The sequence below is a fragment of the Poecilia reticulata genome, linkage group LG19, assembly GCF_000633615.1.
Source record: "Poecilia reticulata strain Guanapo linkage group LG19, Guppy_female_1.0+MT, whole genome shotgun sequence".
NCBI classification, from domain to species: Eukaryota; Metazoa; Chordata; class Actinopteri; order Cyprinodontiformes; family Poeciliidae; genus Poecilia; species Poecilia reticulata.
This window is the reverse complement of record NC_024349.1, coordinates 18,618,025-18,635,155: the sequence shown is the minus strand read 5'-3', so window position 1 is coordinate 18,635,155 and position 17,131 is coordinate 18,618,025. Positions and strand designations below refer to the sequence as shown.

At 38.8% G+C, this 17,131-nt stretch overlaps 2 protein-coding genes across 3 annotated transcripts; both read left to right on the top strand.

The window, feature by feature from the left end:
* The first annotated feature begins 252 nt into the window (after positions 1–252).
* On the top strand, positions 253–9,020 carry LOC103481857 (gastrula zinc finger protein XlCGF57.1-like). Of its 2 annotated transcripts, none has more exons than XM_008437638.2 (2): positions 253–583; positions 5,328–9,020. In XM_008437638.2, the coding sequence occupies exons 1-2, from the start codon at positions 355–357 to the stop codon at positions 6,752–6,754; spliced, it is 1,656 nt and encodes a 551-aa protein (XP_008435860.1). In that variant the 5' UTR covers positions 253–354; the 3' UTR covers positions 6,755–9,020. The 2 variants fall into 2 exon arrangements, with proteins under 2 accessions (XP_008435860.1, XP_008435859.1); XM_008437637.2 differs by having other exon boundaries at positions 5,325–9,020.
* A 149-nt stretch (positions 9,021–9,169) lies between these two features.
* Positions 9,170–16,085, top strand: LOC103481858 (gastrula zinc finger protein XlCGF57.1-like). Its single transcript, XM_008437639.2, has 2 exons — positions 9,170–9,494; positions 14,117–16,085. The coding sequence occupies exons 1-2, from the start codon at positions 9,374–9,376 to the stop codon at positions 15,571–15,573; spliced, it is 1,578 nt and encodes a 525-aa protein (XP_008435861.1). The 5' UTR covers positions 9,170–9,373; the 3' UTR covers positions 15,574–16,085.
* The last annotated feature ends 1,046 nt before the right edge of the window (positions 16,086–17,131 follow it).

The window sequence follows — 17,131 nt, the reverse complement described above, 5'->3', positions numbered from 1 at the left end:
GCTACGATTTTGTTCAATATTTGTCTGTTACTTATTACTTCAAAAATTAACATATTACTGTATGTGCCATCTATTGGTCAACATTAATTTAGCATTAAATTGAGTCGTCCTATAGGGAAAATCCTGATTTAAACCGAGTTAGGCTATATAAATTGATAAATATGCCACTCACAATATGGCAACTGCACTGCCGTCCTGTTTTTAAGGAAACCTGTGCTTCGGCGGGGGGAGCTCTTTGGTTACTAGGGTTACACAGAATGAGGCGGCTGTGGAGATGCCTGCTCTAAAACCTCGGGGGGATGAGGTGGGTAGAAAACGCCAACACAAAGAAAGAGTCCGAGGCCCTGTCGGAGAATGTTTCCAGCTCCTGTAACAGCTCCATGGATCCAACCTGGCAGGAATGTTAGTGTTCGGCCTGGTTCGTGTGAAACGAGCCTCCGGTTCGTTTTACAGAAAACTGACACCATGAAGGAAGTGGATAATGTCCATCAGAACACTGAAAGTCTGTCTTTGGAGGAGAAAGTGCAGATGAAACGGCTCGGTGTCCACCAGCCGCAGGATGTTGGTAGACCCCAAACAGCTGGTAAGAAGAAGCTCTGATTTCACCAGGAGGTTCTGCTGTTAGCTTGCTGTTGCTCCGAGTATGAATGCGTTAAAGTGGAGCTCCGAGCATTTTCATGAAAACCACTCGGCTCTGCTAGTGTTGACTGAAATGAACAAATGGAGCAATGAACGCACACACAGCGGTTTGAACCTAAACTCGTCTGTTATATTGACCAGGTTAACAGGGTTTTAAAATGTTAACCAATTACGTCATAAACATTCAACAAACATAACACATCTAGATTTAACCGAACGCAACGTCCAACAGTGCCATTGAATTAGAAACGCATGAAGCAAAATGTAGAAATAAAATGAAAAATCAAAATCTATTCTAACTGATTGGACACTGACCATAAGTAGCAGCCAGGTGATGCTAATCAAATGCATTGATTAACTGATCATCAGGAGGTGTACTGACGTTTTAGACTGTCAAAACAATTTCACTTGAGTCATCTGAATAGCATAGGTGAAGATTAAAAGTGAAACCAGATCTTAAAAACTGAAATTATGTGGCAATCTGTATTTGTTTACATTTAAACCTGTTGTGGACTAGCATTGTAAATTGAGGCACGATTTCTAAATCTTAAACTAATATTTTGTTGGGCTGGCTTTAGCTTTGGCTACAGCATGCATTTGCTTATTGTTTCGATATGCTTCTGCAATGCCACAAGATTTACTTCCATGCAGTGCTGCATCAATTATTCACTGAGATCTTGTAGAGAGTGACCACTGTGCAAATCCTTCTCCAGCACATCCCAAAGATTTTCAATGGGTTTAAGGTTCAGACTGTGTGGGGTCCGATCCATGTGTGACAATATCGTCTCATGCTCTCTGAACCATTCTTTCGCAACTTTAGTGCAATAAATTCTTTCTTTGTACTCTTGGAATATGGCAGTGCCATCCAGCAAACGCAGATCATCGCACTGACCCAGCAGGATCGTACAGTAGGACACGAGGCATGATGGGAGCATACTTCATCTGCCTCTCCTCTTAGCCTGATGCACCAATCACTCAGGAACAGGGTAAATCTGGATTAATCGGACCAGGTGGCCTTTTTCCATTGCTCCCGAGTTCAATCTTTATTCTTCTTCCTTYAGCCATTTTCTTAAGCTAGTCTCACTGATTTGTGGTTTTCTTATAACTACACAGCTGTTCAGATCCAATCCCTTGAGTTGCCTTCACATTGTGTGTGTGTAAATACTCTTATTTTCATTACTACACATGGCCCTGAGTTTGAATTTTTTTGGACACATGGCCCTGAGTTTGAATTTTTTTGTTTTTTTGTTTGGTGTCGCCAAACGTTTCGGTGATCACAATCATTCAGGATACATTTCTTACTTGAAGACCATGATTCCCCACTAACCTTACAGTTTTTAGTAATGTGTTGGACAGTTCTTAACTCAGTTTTTTTTAAACTCAGTTTATGCATGGCAATAATTTGACCAACACCATGACCGCAGGATGTCTTTCCACATGATTGTTTTAAGAAATGAGAAGCTTCTCATTGCATCATTTGGGGTTAAATAACTTGTTGACAGCTGAAACATATCCACCCATTCATCCATCCATTTTCTTGACACCCTTGTCCCTCAGTGGGGTCGGGAGAGGTGCTGTTGCCCATCTCCAGCTAACGTTCCGGGCGAGAGGCGGGGTCACCCTGAACAGGTCGCCAGTCTGTTGCAGGGCAACACAGAGACTCACAGGACAAACAACCATGCACACACACACACCTAGGGGCAATTTAGACAGACCAATTAGCCTGACAGTCATGTTTTTGGACTGTGGGAGGAAACCGGAGTACCCGGAGAAAACCCACGCATGCACAGAGAAAACATGCAAACTCCATGCAGAAAGACCGGGGCCGGGAATCGAACCCAGAACCTTCTTGCTGCAAGGCAACAGCTCTACCGACTGCGCCAATGTGCAGCCCTCCACCCATTCAGTAATTATCTAATAGGAGTCTTATGCCTATTTGTGTAGTTAAATCCAGATGTTTTTAGAATATTTTTTGGGGAGTTTTAGGGTTTGCCATGCTGCGTATTTACATATTGCCACAAGACATTCAAAAAATCTATAAATGCTGGGCATTTTCAGTGGTCAGGATAAATGCCCAATAATTTGATTTATACTAGTCAGGTTGATTTTTTTATTTTTTTTTTCAATTCTGCTTTATTTTTTTCTGAAATACGAGTTAGTGTTTGTTATATATATATATATATATTATTTTTTATTTTTTTTTGCCTGATCTTTCATATTGTTGAAATGATGTGTGACACATTCATCTTTAATAATGTCATAATTTTCATTATTGGCTACTATTTACATCTAGATTTACTGAGTCTGCCTTCTTCTGGTGCAGAATAATGATGCATGAAGAAAATGGATATAATTATTAGGTAATAAACAATTGGCTATTTCTTAGATGAGACTGGTCTTATCCAGCAATCTGCAAATGTCTAAAAATCAACCATTGTCACCTTTTGCTCTGCTGTGTGAGAGGGCTGATAGACCTGCCCACCAGCTCACTTCTGTATGAAACAACAGTCATCCCAATGTTTCCAACTTGGTAATTGTCGCTGTATTTAGTTACTTTTCAGAGCTCTTTAGCGACTTTCTTTTTATTTTTTTTAAAGCAGTTAGTGACAAATCCAACAACCTTTTTTTCTGTGTTATTGGAGACCTTGTTTTAAATTCTGCCAAAATTGGAATCTTTTTAAAGAGCATGATCAACTCAAAATCCGATTTTGTGCACTCCTCGTGATTATTATTAGAAATTTTCAAAACTGCAACCCGCAAAATGGATATCAAAGAGGTGTCTGTGTATCTGGCAGCTGCAGATTTACTGATTTAAAAACATCCAATACTAGCATAAAACACAGGTTTACAGGCTTTGCTTGGATCTCTTTGTAGAAAAGCTGTTGTTGCTGTAGTACAATCTGGAAAGGGTTATAGGTTTCAATCATTCTGCAGTGTAAAGCAGTAGGTTCTAATTGTTTGCTGAAGCTTGGCCCAAATCGGGTAGTCCAAGAGGACAGTGATCCCAAACACAGCTGAAAATCTGCCGCACAATGGCTACGAAGTCAAAATGTGAATCCATCTGTTCCACAGCTGAAGCTCGCATGAAACTGGGTCAAGGCAAAGCTCCAAAAGTGGCTGAAAATAAAAAGACCGAGTGTGGTGCAATAGCCCACTCAAAGTCCAGACCTCAACCTGATTAAAATGCCGTGGTGGGACCAAAGTGAGCTGTGCAGAAACCAATGTGTAGTTTGCTATTGAGGTCTGCAAACCTCAATAAACTAAAGGAGAATTGGGCCAAATTCCTCCTTGACGACGTGAGAGACGAGAGAGTCCAAAAGAAACCCAGAGTTGACCAAAACTATTACTGCTATGCACGCTTGTGAATTTAGATGTAAATTCTTTTGCATCTGAGGAATTTAAACAGTGAAAGAAAATCAAGGCTTCTGCTTAAAAGCATCTGACCGTGAAAAAAAAACAACCAAAAAACAATTTCTCCTGACATGGTGCCACATTTACAAGAAAAAAAAAACATTTGTGGGTTAAGCAGAGGTGAGCATGTGGGCTGCACACATGGAAAATTTTGATGGAGGCTGTGTGATGGTTTTGGGTGCAATCCCCCAGACCGGGCAAAAGAAAAACAACAAACGGGTCTCACGGTTAACTAGCTAATTCAATTCATAAAGACCTCAAGATGAGATTCTGTGGACTAAACTGTGGAGTTTGGTCCACAGTCTGGGCACTCTAGGACAAAATGTAGAACAGTTTAAAGGAAAAATAAGAAGCAGATAGTGTGTTAACTAGTGTTTAAGCGAACTGTAAGGTCTAGGAGGCTTGCAGTTGAAGTTAAGTTGTTGCTGAGCAGTCCAAAGAAACGGAGAGCTTGTAACATGCAGCTCTTCATCTTGTGCATGTTTCTGTTAAAATGCATAAAAATGTATACGTTTGTGGGCTTTCTTGCCTACAATGTTAACATGTCAAAAGAGTCTGTTGTCTTAAGTACCCAGTATTTCTCCACGTTAACTGTCTGACTGTGGTTGACTTTGACATGAGGCTTTTTTTGCCGATAAGCCCTGTGTGGTTTTCTCTAAACATCTTTTTGCAAAGTATATGGTTTAGGAAGTCCTGCGGTTTATCCAGGCCCAACTTTGCAAATGTAAGTCATGCGGACATTTTGTTGTAGACAGAAGAGGCATACAGGACATTAAAGAATGGTACCTTTTAACTATAAAATAAAAATGTAAATTATTAAAAGGAAGAAAAACAACATGCGCTGCAGTAGCTTTTAATGTTACTAAATGACTTGTTTATTACTAAGCCTTTTTAATATTACTACAATCCCCAGAATGTCTTGTGTGCGCCACAAGGTGACTTTTATTTGACATTTAATTTCACATGTGCTTAAAGTGTTTAGCTTTGCTTCTTCCACATTCACTTTTTAAGCAGTAATTTATGAAGAGGTTTATCTTTGTACACGAAGAGAAGAAAAGACAGCTTCAATTTGATTATATTCTTTTAATGTCATTAAAAACTTTGTCCAAGGTTTTAATTTTTGTGCTGTATTCTTGAACAATTCTTTGAGAGCGATCCCTGGAGTAAAAACTTCTATCATCACCTGAGCAGTGTCACTGAACCGTAGCATTTTTGACTCGCGTTTCTGCAAGTGTATTTGTTAAACTTTTCCTTGCATTTCTCTGTGTGTCCAGCAGATGTTCGGCCCTTGGAGGTGATGAAAGAGAAGGTTCCCTGGAGCCCCAGTACGGATCAGCAGAACCCAGAACCTGTTCACGTAAAAGAGGAAGAGGAAGAACTCTGGATCAGTCAAGAGGGGGGGTATCATTATGGGTTGGACGAAAATGAGTACAGCCGACTCCCATTAACTGTTATTGTGAAGACTGAAGATGAGGAAGAGGAACCTCAGACTTCACAGCTTCATCAAAGCCAAACTAACGCCAGAGAGGTTGAGCGTCCAACCAGCAGCTTTAAATGGATCAAAAAGGAAAGTGATGGAGAGGACTGGGGACGGCTGGAACTGGTTAGGAAACCACGTGCTCCAAGACCAAAGAGTGGCGCGGAGGGTTTAGACACCCCTGAGACTGAATTCAGTGAAGAAGACGATTGGCAGGAACCTTTGTCAGAGACTGACTCCGGCTGTAAGGGAAGCAGAGCAACAGAGTTGAGAGCAGGCAGCGATAACAGATGTAGTGCTGTTAAAAAGCCGTTCAGCTGCCCAGAGTGTGGTAAACAGTTTCTGTACAGGCAGTCTCTGAAGAGACACATGAGACGCAACATAGAAAAAAGCTCCAACTGTTCGGTTAATCTGAAATGTTCCGAAGTGAAGCAAAGTGCAGATTCAAAGACCAAAGTCCACACGGGGAAGAAAAACTTCAGCTGCGACATGTGCGGAAAAACTTTCAGAGATCATTTCAGCCTGAAATCTCACATGAGAGTCCACTCTGAGGAAAAGCCCTTTGGCTGCGAAATTTGTGCCAAGTGCTTCAAGCATGAGCACAACCTGAAGATACATATGAGAATCCACACGGGAGAGATGCCGTTCAGCTGCGAAGTTTGCGGTAAAAGGTTTAAGCATCAGCACAATCTGAAGACGCACATGAGAATCCACACTGGGGAGAAGCCTTTTGTGTGCGACATCTGTGGCAAAAGAGCGAGACACCAGAACAACCTGAAGACGCACATGATAGTCCACAGAGGGGAACGGCCCTTCGGTTGTGATCTCTGTGGCAAAAAGTTCAACCGTAAAACGAGTCTCAGGGCGCACATGACGGTTCACACGGGCGAAAAACCATTTGCTTGCGATATCTGCGGTAAAAGCTATAAGCGAAAAACGCACCTTCGGACTCACATGACCGTCCACAATGAAGAAAAGCCTTTTGGTTGTGACGTCTGCGGTAAGAGGTTCAATCGTAAAACGCATCTCGGGACGCACATGGCGGTCCACACAGGCGAGAAGCCTTACAGCTGTGACTTCTGTGGTAAAAGGTTCACCCGGAAAACGCATCTTGATTCCCACATTACGGTTCACACGGGAGAAAAACCTTTTGGCTGCGCCGTGTGTGGGCAAGAATTCTCCCAGCAGGGAAGTTTAAACAGACACATGACATTACACTTGGGATAAAAGCACATTTAAAGAAAAAATCTGGAGGTAAAACCTAAAGATAATTTCTTCATCTCCATGACAGAAGTGACTTGTCTTATTGTATGCCTTTTTTGGAGATTTTGACTTTAATTACTACAAGTATGAGTGTTATAATTCTGTGTGAGAGGATGGAGCAGCTGAGCTACGAAGCATTTACCCTTGGTTGGTACTGTTTAGAAACACTAAGTAAACCATGCTCATTGTTGATGTTGCTCCTGTTTCAAGCAAATTTGTTTTTTTTTGTACAATTTGTATCTCATCTTTGGTAGCGTGCCATGCATGATGAGTTGGAATATAGAAATAATTGATAGCTATCACTTTGAGGTATTTGGTTCTCAAAGCTCTTTAATCTTGCCAATGAAGCAATACTTTGCTAAATGACCACCAGCACACCTACTTGACAAATCAAATCAGAAATTGAAACCAAAATTATTGGTTAAAGAACATGAATTTAGCATTTAAAGACTCTAAGACTGAAAGTAAGTTGGAGTAAGGAGACATACTTTTTTTTCTATTTTGGTGGATTTAAGTTTCTGACTAATAAGTTTACGCACTAATATAGTTCGGCAGATCATGACCAACTGATTATCCAGTTGTAAAAATGACTGAGCCTAACAGTCACTTGTATGTATGTGTATTCCTGAGTTATTTTCACATACCTTTTAAATATAAAGCAGAGAAGCAGAATATGACCAAGGGCGTTTATGAAAAAATGTCAGTATATGGATGTCTAAAGCATATAAATAAGTTGTATTTGACTTAAATAAACTTTGTTTTTCTTAAAAAAAAATTTTTTTTAATATACTCTTTGGATGAAATAATTTTGCTTTCTGTATAATGTCTGTATAATGGTAGAATAGATGCAACTTGGGTACCGTCATGGGTAAATGTTTTAACTGTGAAACATTAGCTTTGCAGCTTCAGATTTTGTGCCAACAATTCATATTGCTTTGAGCTTATTGAGTGATCAGATGCAGATTAAGTCTATTTGTAAAGGTTTATTGTAAAAAAAACAAAACACAGAAAACTATTTTTGCACACCACGAGCAGTTAACATTTTCTTCAATTCTATTATCAGCATCGGATGAATTCATAAAATAGCCCAGATGAAATCATAACTAATCTAATAATGAGGTTTAACAGGCTTGTATACATGAACCTTTTCAACTCTCATCTTTCTATGGGCTGAGATTAGTGCTTTGTGATGACTGCTCCAAAACATTGACTATGCTGTCCGTGATCCACTTTCTAACTAATTTGGTGGCGTCATTAGCGGTACTGTCTATTGGAAGAGCCATTTGTATCCAAGCTGTAACTTACTGCCTCTTATGATGTTGCTTTTCTATTTCCACATCATGTACTTGCTTGCTCCATAATGCTATTTCCTCATGATGCAGGTTTTTTTTTTAAGCGTACCAGAGCCTCCTGCAACAAAACACCCGCACATGATGTTGCCACCCCCTAATGTCACAGTTGAAATAATGCTCTCAGATTTACGAGCTTCTGCCTCCTTTATCCAAAAGTAATAATGGTCATTATGACCAAACGCTTCCATTAGGTCTTTTGTCCCTGAATTTGGTGAGTGAACTGCAATCTGGCTTTTGATGTTGCTTTTAGAGTAATGGCTTCTTGCTTTGGTTTTTGAGCCCATGTAAGAAGAAATTGAATAATTTAACTATGAATAATGACTGTGTCTAACCAGCTTCACAGTGAAACTGGCTAATCTCTGGGACACAAAATTGTCCTTCCTGAACAGCTTGATGGTATGGTATTTATGCTTAATATAATTTGAAAAGATTAATGTGGCACCTCCACACTTTTAAAGGTCCATAGTTCTCTTCCTGCTATTTTGAAGATTATATTTACGTGATATAAAACAAGGAATGTGTTTGAGGTGTTGCCTTAACATACATCCACAAGTATTGTTTAAAAGTCTCTCTTAAACTCTTTAATATGAAACCATTTGTTCTGACATAAAGCTCTTGTTGCTAAACACTAATGCCAACACCGAAGACCATCTCGCAAGCATTTCGGTCATTTTTTGGTTTAATGGCAAGTTACAAAAATAAATTTWCTGTTTAAAAGACATGTGTTTTCAATATACGAATGCAAAAATATTTTAACCTTGTTTAAACGCCGCTCTGCTGCGTTTCAATGCATAAACGGGGCACTGTTTCCCTTCCCAATATGGCTGACACGACGACGTGTCATTTCAGTGAGATGAAAAGACTCAGGCGTCCCGCGTTTTGTTTCGAAACTCGATGATTATAAGTGTAAAATTTATGTATTTAACAAAATTTTGAAAAAGGGAAACTCACGGTGTATGTGAAAGCCATGAAGAATATGGTTACTATAGTGACGGAGAATAAAGGCGTCTGTGCAGGTGCCTGTTTAAAACAAATGAACCGTTAAGAAATATTTATCAAAAAGTTATTTAAAGGGACTGAAGGGACGCTACCATATATATTAGGCCCATAAGGTAAATCTGGCGCTTTCATCTGATTGAATGGTGAGCGGGTATTGTTGGCATCGATTCGGTTCTGTGTTCGGAGGAGGCCCAGTTCGACGAGCTCAGCGCCAGTTAGAACAAAAAACACAATGAAGGAAGTGGAATATGCTCATCAGAACAGATCTGAAAGTCTGCCTTTAGAGGACAAAGTGCAGAAGAAATACCACGGCGTCCATCAGCAGCAGGATGTTGGTAGAAATCAAACCGCTGGTAAGAAGCAGCTCTGATTTAATGCTGTTAGCTAGCTGTAGCTCTCGTCTCCTGTGGTGGAGCAGATAAAAGCCCAATCTGTGTTTTTGTACATCTGAAACAGAGTCATTTTTCTCCCTCCCAAATGTTTTTGCAGCCTAATCGATTTGCATTCATTATAACTATGAAGATAAAATATATTTTGCCGCAATCTAACGTTTGTAAATTGTAGCCGAAACTGACGTGAAAATAGATTAACGTGGTTAATAACATTTCTTTCTTTAAGGCTTAAACTGCCTATTGAAGGATTAAAAGTGCACAGTCCTAAGATACTAATTGTATTGTTGAAGCAGCCTTCAGTCACTAGCATACTCATACTGTTCAAAGCACTGGTAAAACAAGGATGCAAAACTGTGAGTTTAAATAAACATTTGCCAATTAACAAAATACCTCTAAAGAAAGCATAAAATAAATATGAATGAAAAACACTTCATGACCTCCAGAGTTTTCTATCTGATAAGAAATAATGGGTTTTTACAGACCAGACCATTCTGTGTCAGATTTTTAGGGTACATGTTTCTTTTCAGCTCTGTTAACAGATTTTTAGATTACATATGGTTCAACAGTGCTTTATAGTTTTAGTTTTGGTTATATCCTCTGATTTAAAAAATATGCACACGTGTGTGTATATATGTATATGTATATATATATATATATATATATATGTGTGTTTTTTTTTTAAATCTTGTTAGGATATTTTTCTATTTATCTTTGTCCGTTCATCTTGAAACGAACAATAGTTTTGTTCCAAAACTATTTTAAGACACCTTAAACAAATGATTCTGGATTATGGTTCCTCTTCTTTAAACCAAATTCAAAGTATAATTCACAGCATCTTTGCACAGCTCTACAGCTCTTCCTCAACTATTCTTAATTCACTTTTATGACTTTAAAGAATGCTTTTTAAATAATTGAAAATCCCATATTTGTGCATCTTTGCCACAGATGGTTTGTTTGTATGAAATACAGAGGAACCATCACTTAATCTGCTTGTCTTTTTTCATTAAATTAGGAAGCATTTAAAAGTGCCAGGCTATCAACTCAAGACTTGGTTTTGGCAGTATCAACTGTCATGGTATTGCCTTTTTTTTTGGAAAACAGTTTGAGTTGCTGTCCTGGATTTATCTTTCAAAAGGGTTACTTTTGAAAGATAAATATTATCTGTTCTAGGTTCTAAAGTGATTAAAATTTAAGCTGAACTTTACAAAAACGCAACATTTCAGGTGAGCTTTACAGGTCTCTCCATATGAATACAAATGTTTTAAATCCACTTTGCACTAAGAGCTCTACAATTGTATAAACAATTCAGTCCAACAGGGGGAGCTAATGAGAATATCTAAATTAACGTTCTAATTTCCGGACAATATTGTTACACACAGTGTGTTTAGGTTGGTGTATGACGCATACCACTTTATATCAAACCATGTTTTGTTAAACAAGGATGAAGTAGGACTGAGAGAAAATATGAACTAAAGATAGAAACCTGTTGATGTAAAGAGGTTTTTCTTTTTATATATATATATATACCTTGACTGTATATCGACTGTTTTACTTTTTTGATCGTTATTCCTTTATTTTATTGGACGCAGCTTCTCTTTGTCTTTTCTCTGAGAGCCACTTCTTTGGCTTTTCAGGCTTTATCCAAAGATAAAAACACAAGTTTGTGAAACCTAGAGTCCAAATAAGCTACAATTAAGTTTTGTTTGCAGGATCATTTTTGTAGGTTTTCTCAACCTCCCACCTTTGTGAGAAGCTGCTGAACATTGGTCAACGGCAGGAGTTTCTGTGGAGCTCCTCCATCCTTTAATGAATGGTGGTAGAGAGAAACATGACGCCCTCTTCCCCAGTAACAGTAACGTATTGAAATAGTTTAAGAGCTTGCTGGAGATCCCCTTGTTCAGCTTTGAGGTCAAGGAATGCTTTGAGCTGGGTAACCTCTGGGTCAGACAGGCACACCGCAACAGGCAACATCTGCTCCAGCAGGAAACTGATTGTGTAATACGACCAAGCGTTGCACTAGCATCTTGAAGTATTTTTTGTTCAACATGGCCCATTTGTTCTTCTCGAGTCTTTCTTTTTTTTTTTTTTTTTTTTTATCTGGTCGTCTAGGAAAAGTTTGCAGATTAGCATGTAGCTGCAGTGTTAATCAAATGTGGCTCCAGAATGTTAAACAAAAACTTTATTCAAATATTTTGTCACTGGAATGTTAAATGTCTCTAACTTCAAAAGGTGCGTTTAGCAGATTATTAAAAAAAATCTTACAGATGCTCATCCACTGGGCTTACTAATGAAACCTTGCATAAGCTAAGTCCTTTCTATGCAGGACATAGAAAGGACCTGTTAATTGCAACCCAGCTTGAAATGGACCTTACCAAGCTCTGCCCAGAAACGCCCTCTAAWATCCCACGTGGCTGCATGTCTCACAAACAAAGCCTCRSRGTGCTTAGTTTCTATGTAAACATGGCGTCTTTCATTTCGACTGTCTCTCYGCAGAGTATTTCTGAGTCGATTARTTTAGCATTTCTGCCGGATTTTCACAATATATCRGCCWCAACAATGGACAGGGGAACCAACAAGTTCATGTCATCTTTTTTGGACGACATCAAGGTGTTTGAGCCACGCGRTGCCTCCAAAATTGTGCGCGTCACAGCTAAATGCTACCGGTCGATGAGGAAAAAAGCAGATCTTCACACCCTTAGTATAAATATAGCTGTGGACAAGATCACTGATGCCTATTGTTCTTGCAAGGCTSGGTAAGTCGGGCATTCGTGGTTTTGAGGGTTACTTTTGAGACCAGTGATTTCTGTTGTTGGCAAATGTTTGAGTGTCCCTACGCCTGATGCTAGCGTGGCTAACACAATTACAGTTTAGTAAAAAGCTTTTTCAGGTAAGATAAAATCTTTAATGTCAGATACGGTACACATTGCATATTGATCTGTTCAGCTAACGTAAGACTGTAACAGACAGGCTTCAAGTTGTATCGGTTCTGCCATTATGCTGTACTTGGCTAAAAGGTTTTCATAATGGATGTGTTTATTATTGACTTTCTTTTTTCATTCACTAAACACAAAACACTCATACTTACACCAGCAGCACACAGTCCTTTGTTCTTATTGATCCTACGACGGTTGAGCTGCAAATCCGGTTGTGCACAAGCTTTAATCCAAGCAAGGCTTTCCGTTTCAGATTTTGGAAATCTGTGAATTTTAGTTCCACAAATATGATCAGGATACCTRACATCGCCTGTACAGATACCCCACTGACGGTAGAGAACCATTCTTTTTCGAGTCCTGACTCAAAAACTTTGTCGGTCTGCTAGTCCACAATGTACATTAGCATGTGTTTACTACTGTAGCTTGTGTTTGTGAGACGGTCACGCATGTGGTAGCTGCGCTGTGACGTRAAATAGGCATTAGTCAATGAAACGCGGCCCCTGTGGTAAGGTCCATGCTTAGAACCGTCTTTAAGTGTTTAAAGAATGTTCAGTCTTTAAACACTTTAACTGCAAGGCATGTTTGAGTTCTGAAGCAAATCTAGACTTTTATTTATTATCCAATCAGTGGAGCCATGGTGTGGATGAAATTTATTTTGGACAAATTGCTCAAAATATGCAGGGAGTGTAGATGAATAGTATCTGAGTTTCTTTGTGTGAGGGGTGCTTTTATTTACCAAAACTTACATTTGGCCTGATAACTAGCTAGGTATTTTCTTTAGCATATAATAATAATAATAATAATAATTAATGCTTTTCCCTTGAAATAAACCCTTTAGCTCTGGYAGGTTTTTTATTTCCCCTAATTTGAAAGTAATACCAAAACATAAGTAAATTTAAAATATTATTCTTTTCTTCTTTCTCAAATAAGATACAAAACAGATGAGATTTGCAGTGTAAGGATTTCAGATAACATGATATGAACTCCTATAGTCATTATTAAATAAGTGATGTTTTTTTTTCTTTTTTTAACTTTTTTCCCTTTTATCAACGAGGTTGGCTTTCTTTCCATTACAGGGCTCATTTTTCATTAAAAAAAAGTTTTGTTTTCTCACATTATTAATCATAGACATGTTTAAATATAACAAAATRGGAACCTCTGGTTGCTGTATAGAAATACAAAAGATGAAAAGAATAATGTATGTGAAACCATTAATTCAGGATGGCAGACTTTACTTTCCCCTCAGTGTCAACGAAGTGGAAGAAACTGCTTGAACTTGTATTATATTGCAATCTAACTATATTGCTAAACAGAACTACATAAAGTACATTTTGCATCCCGCACCAGCCTCTGTTTGGACTGTTTCGCTTTTCTGTTCAGTCATGCGGCTTCAGTCATATTTGTTTCTCTTACAACTGGCTCTACTTATGGATGACTAGCGTCGTCATCTTCTGGACGGGGACCAAACCACAACACTAAAAGAAGGCCTAAGYGGATGTTATTAGTTAATTGATTGGAACTAATTTTAACCTTAAACCATTAACCATTGTTTGCATCCCTACACCTAAATTGTGTACTATATTCAGCTGTAACATACTGTATGTAAAGTCACAGTTATTTAATGTTTTTTTTKTGTGTGTGTGTTTTCAGAAAATCAGCATCTTTGGGGGAAGAAAAACGAGATTTCTTGGAAAGTAAGTCTGGGCCAACAGGATGCAATGCCATTCTACATAAAGGAGGAGGAGGAGGAACTTTGGATCAGTCAGGAAGGAGACGAGCTGCTTGGAGGAGATGAAGCTGAATACGGAAAATTCCCAATTAATGTTGTAGTGAAGAACGAAGATGATGAAGAGGAACCCGAGTCTTCACAGCTTCATCAGAGCCAAACCAACACCAGAGAGATGGAATCTCCAACCAGCAGCTCCTTTAAATGGATTAAAACAGAAACTGATGGAGAGGACTGGGGACGACTGGAACTYATCTCGAAGACCGATCCAAATAATTTCAAAATAAATAAACACAGAAGGGCTGCAGACTCCCTAGACAATGAAGCCAGCGAAAATGAGGATAATCACTGTTATAATAACTGGCATGGACCTATAGCGGGGACTGAAAATCGATGGAAGGGAGGCCAGTTAGCTGAGGCAGGCATGAATAGCGATGCAGGCTGTAATGCTTCCAGAAAGGTCTTCAGCTGCTCTGAGTGCGGTAAACAGTTTCTGGACGAGCAGTCTCTAAGGAGACACATGAGACGCAACACAGAAAAAAATTCTTCAGACTGTTCAGTTATTCAGAAATGCTCCGAAGTGAAGAAAAATGCAGATTCACAGGCCAAAGTCCACACAGGCAAGAAAAACTTCAGCTGCGAGATATGTGGCAAAACTTTCAGAGATCATTTCAGCCTTACGTCTCACATCAGAGTGCACACAGGAGAGCAGCCGTTTGGTTGTGAAGTATGCGGTAAAAGATTCAAGCACCAGCATGACGTGAAGAAACACATGAGAGTTCACACAGGAGAGATGCCTTTTTGCTGCGAAGTTTGTGGGAAACGATTCAAGCACCAGCATAATCTGAAGACGCACATGAGAATCCACACGGGGGAGAAGCCCTATGTTTGTGATATTTGTGGGAAAAGATCACGGTTTCAGCACAACCTGAAGACACACATGATAATTCACACAGGAGAGCGTCTGTTTGACTGTGATCTTTGTGGGAAAAAGTTCACTTGTAAGAAAAGCCTTAAGGCGCACGAGTCGGTCCACACCGGAGAGAAACCACACAGCTGTGAGATCTGTGGTAAATGTTACAAACGGAAAACACACCTCAGGACTCACATGACGTCCCACACTGAGGAAAGGCCTTTTGGCTGTGAAGTTTGCGGCAAAAGATTTAACCGTAAGACATACCTTGAAACGCACATGGCGGTCCACACAGGCGAGAAACCTTATAGCTGCGATTTCTGTGGTAAAAGATTTACCAGAAAAACGCATTTRGATTCACACATTATAGTTCATACAGGAGAAAAACCATTTGGCTGTGCCGTCTGTGGGCAGGAATTCACCCAACAGGGAAGTTTAGACCGGCATATGACATTACACCTAGGCTAATGAGTTTGTGTGAATGCAATGTGTAGACTTGTAAGGTAGGTAACTGTGTCTGTAAGACTRATGGAAATTAGGCCAAATATACATCATCTTAAAATCAATAAATCCAAAAGGTTTATTGAAAATTAACTGAAAAGGTATCTAATAGTTTCTTAAGAAGTGAAGTGTTATGTTGATTAGTTTGGATATTATGTTTAGCCGGTATAGTAGTATAAGGGATGTTACAGATTAATGACCAATGGCATCACTACAAACACCCATAAGTGGGTTAATATGAATTGGTTTTTTCTTCAATTCTAACTCATTTGGGCGGAATATTGTGTTTACATATGTTCTGTATATATGTTGGGAGAATTTGATTTTCATCTGTCAGCTTGAGTTTGACAGATGTTCTTCAGCTCTAAGTCTTGGGGTCTGTTGACTAATTTCTGCTTTGGTTAATCATGTAAGCAATTTGTGTTGCATGACAATAACAGAGTGGTTAAAAACACTAAATAAATACTTTCTGCAATATACATTTGTATTTGTCATTGTCTTCAACAGAAATTAGACTGTGGAATTAGGATGTGCTCCTCTATTTTTGACACAGAGATTAGTTACTTTGACGATGACATTAGGACGCAGTSTCTGTGCAATAGGTATGAAGTAATATTTAACTCGTCTTTGTGAAAAAGTAAGACAAACTGCAACATAAAGCATGGGAAGAGCATTATTTGTCATTTTATTTTAGACCAGGGTTTCTGAAACATTCTTATTAAAGGTTTGTGGTTATGGTCAAAGGCTATGAATTGTTGGTGATTACAAATTCCCTTTTAATAAATGTAGTTCCAATGTGAACTGAAACAAAATGACACATTTGGGAAGAAAATGAATTAGTTTTGTGGCAAAATCCACAATTCTTTCCAGATTTTGCAGCAAAACAATAGAATTTGACGGTAAGTTCACCCTTCGTACGTGGTCAGTGTGGTCTCCAGTGGAGAGCAATGAATTTTCTAATGTCCACCTTAGCACAACATGTGATACATAAAGAAGCATTTATTCCTACATACTTCCTTATTCAGGAATAAAGAAGTATTTGACATAAAGCTACTTATATACTGAGTTTTGTTATTTCGTAGAAATCGTTTTTCGCTTTGACCACCAAATGTTGGTCAGGCAGATTTTTTGGATCATGATTGATGATTGATTTTTAAAAGCAATAAAATGTGCAAAGCATCCAGGGGGAGTCAATATTTTTATAAACACTGTATATAGAAGAGAAAGTACAACGGCATATTAAGGCCATTGTGGATAAAACAAAAGGGAGTACATTTCTGCCAAAAAAATAGTGAAAATCTCAGAAATGTTCTAGAAAAAATAAGGGCATTTCTGAGTTTCAAAAGCGTAATATTTTTGACTTTTGAAACTCAGAAATGTCCAAGATTTTTCTGGAAAATTTCTGAGATTAATATCAGAATGTCCTCTGCTGGAAATGCACTCTTATTTTCCTGTCTCCAGTGACCCTAATATGCCGACGAATTAGGTTAATTCTGAAGGAATTATTATAGGAAGAACCCCCCTC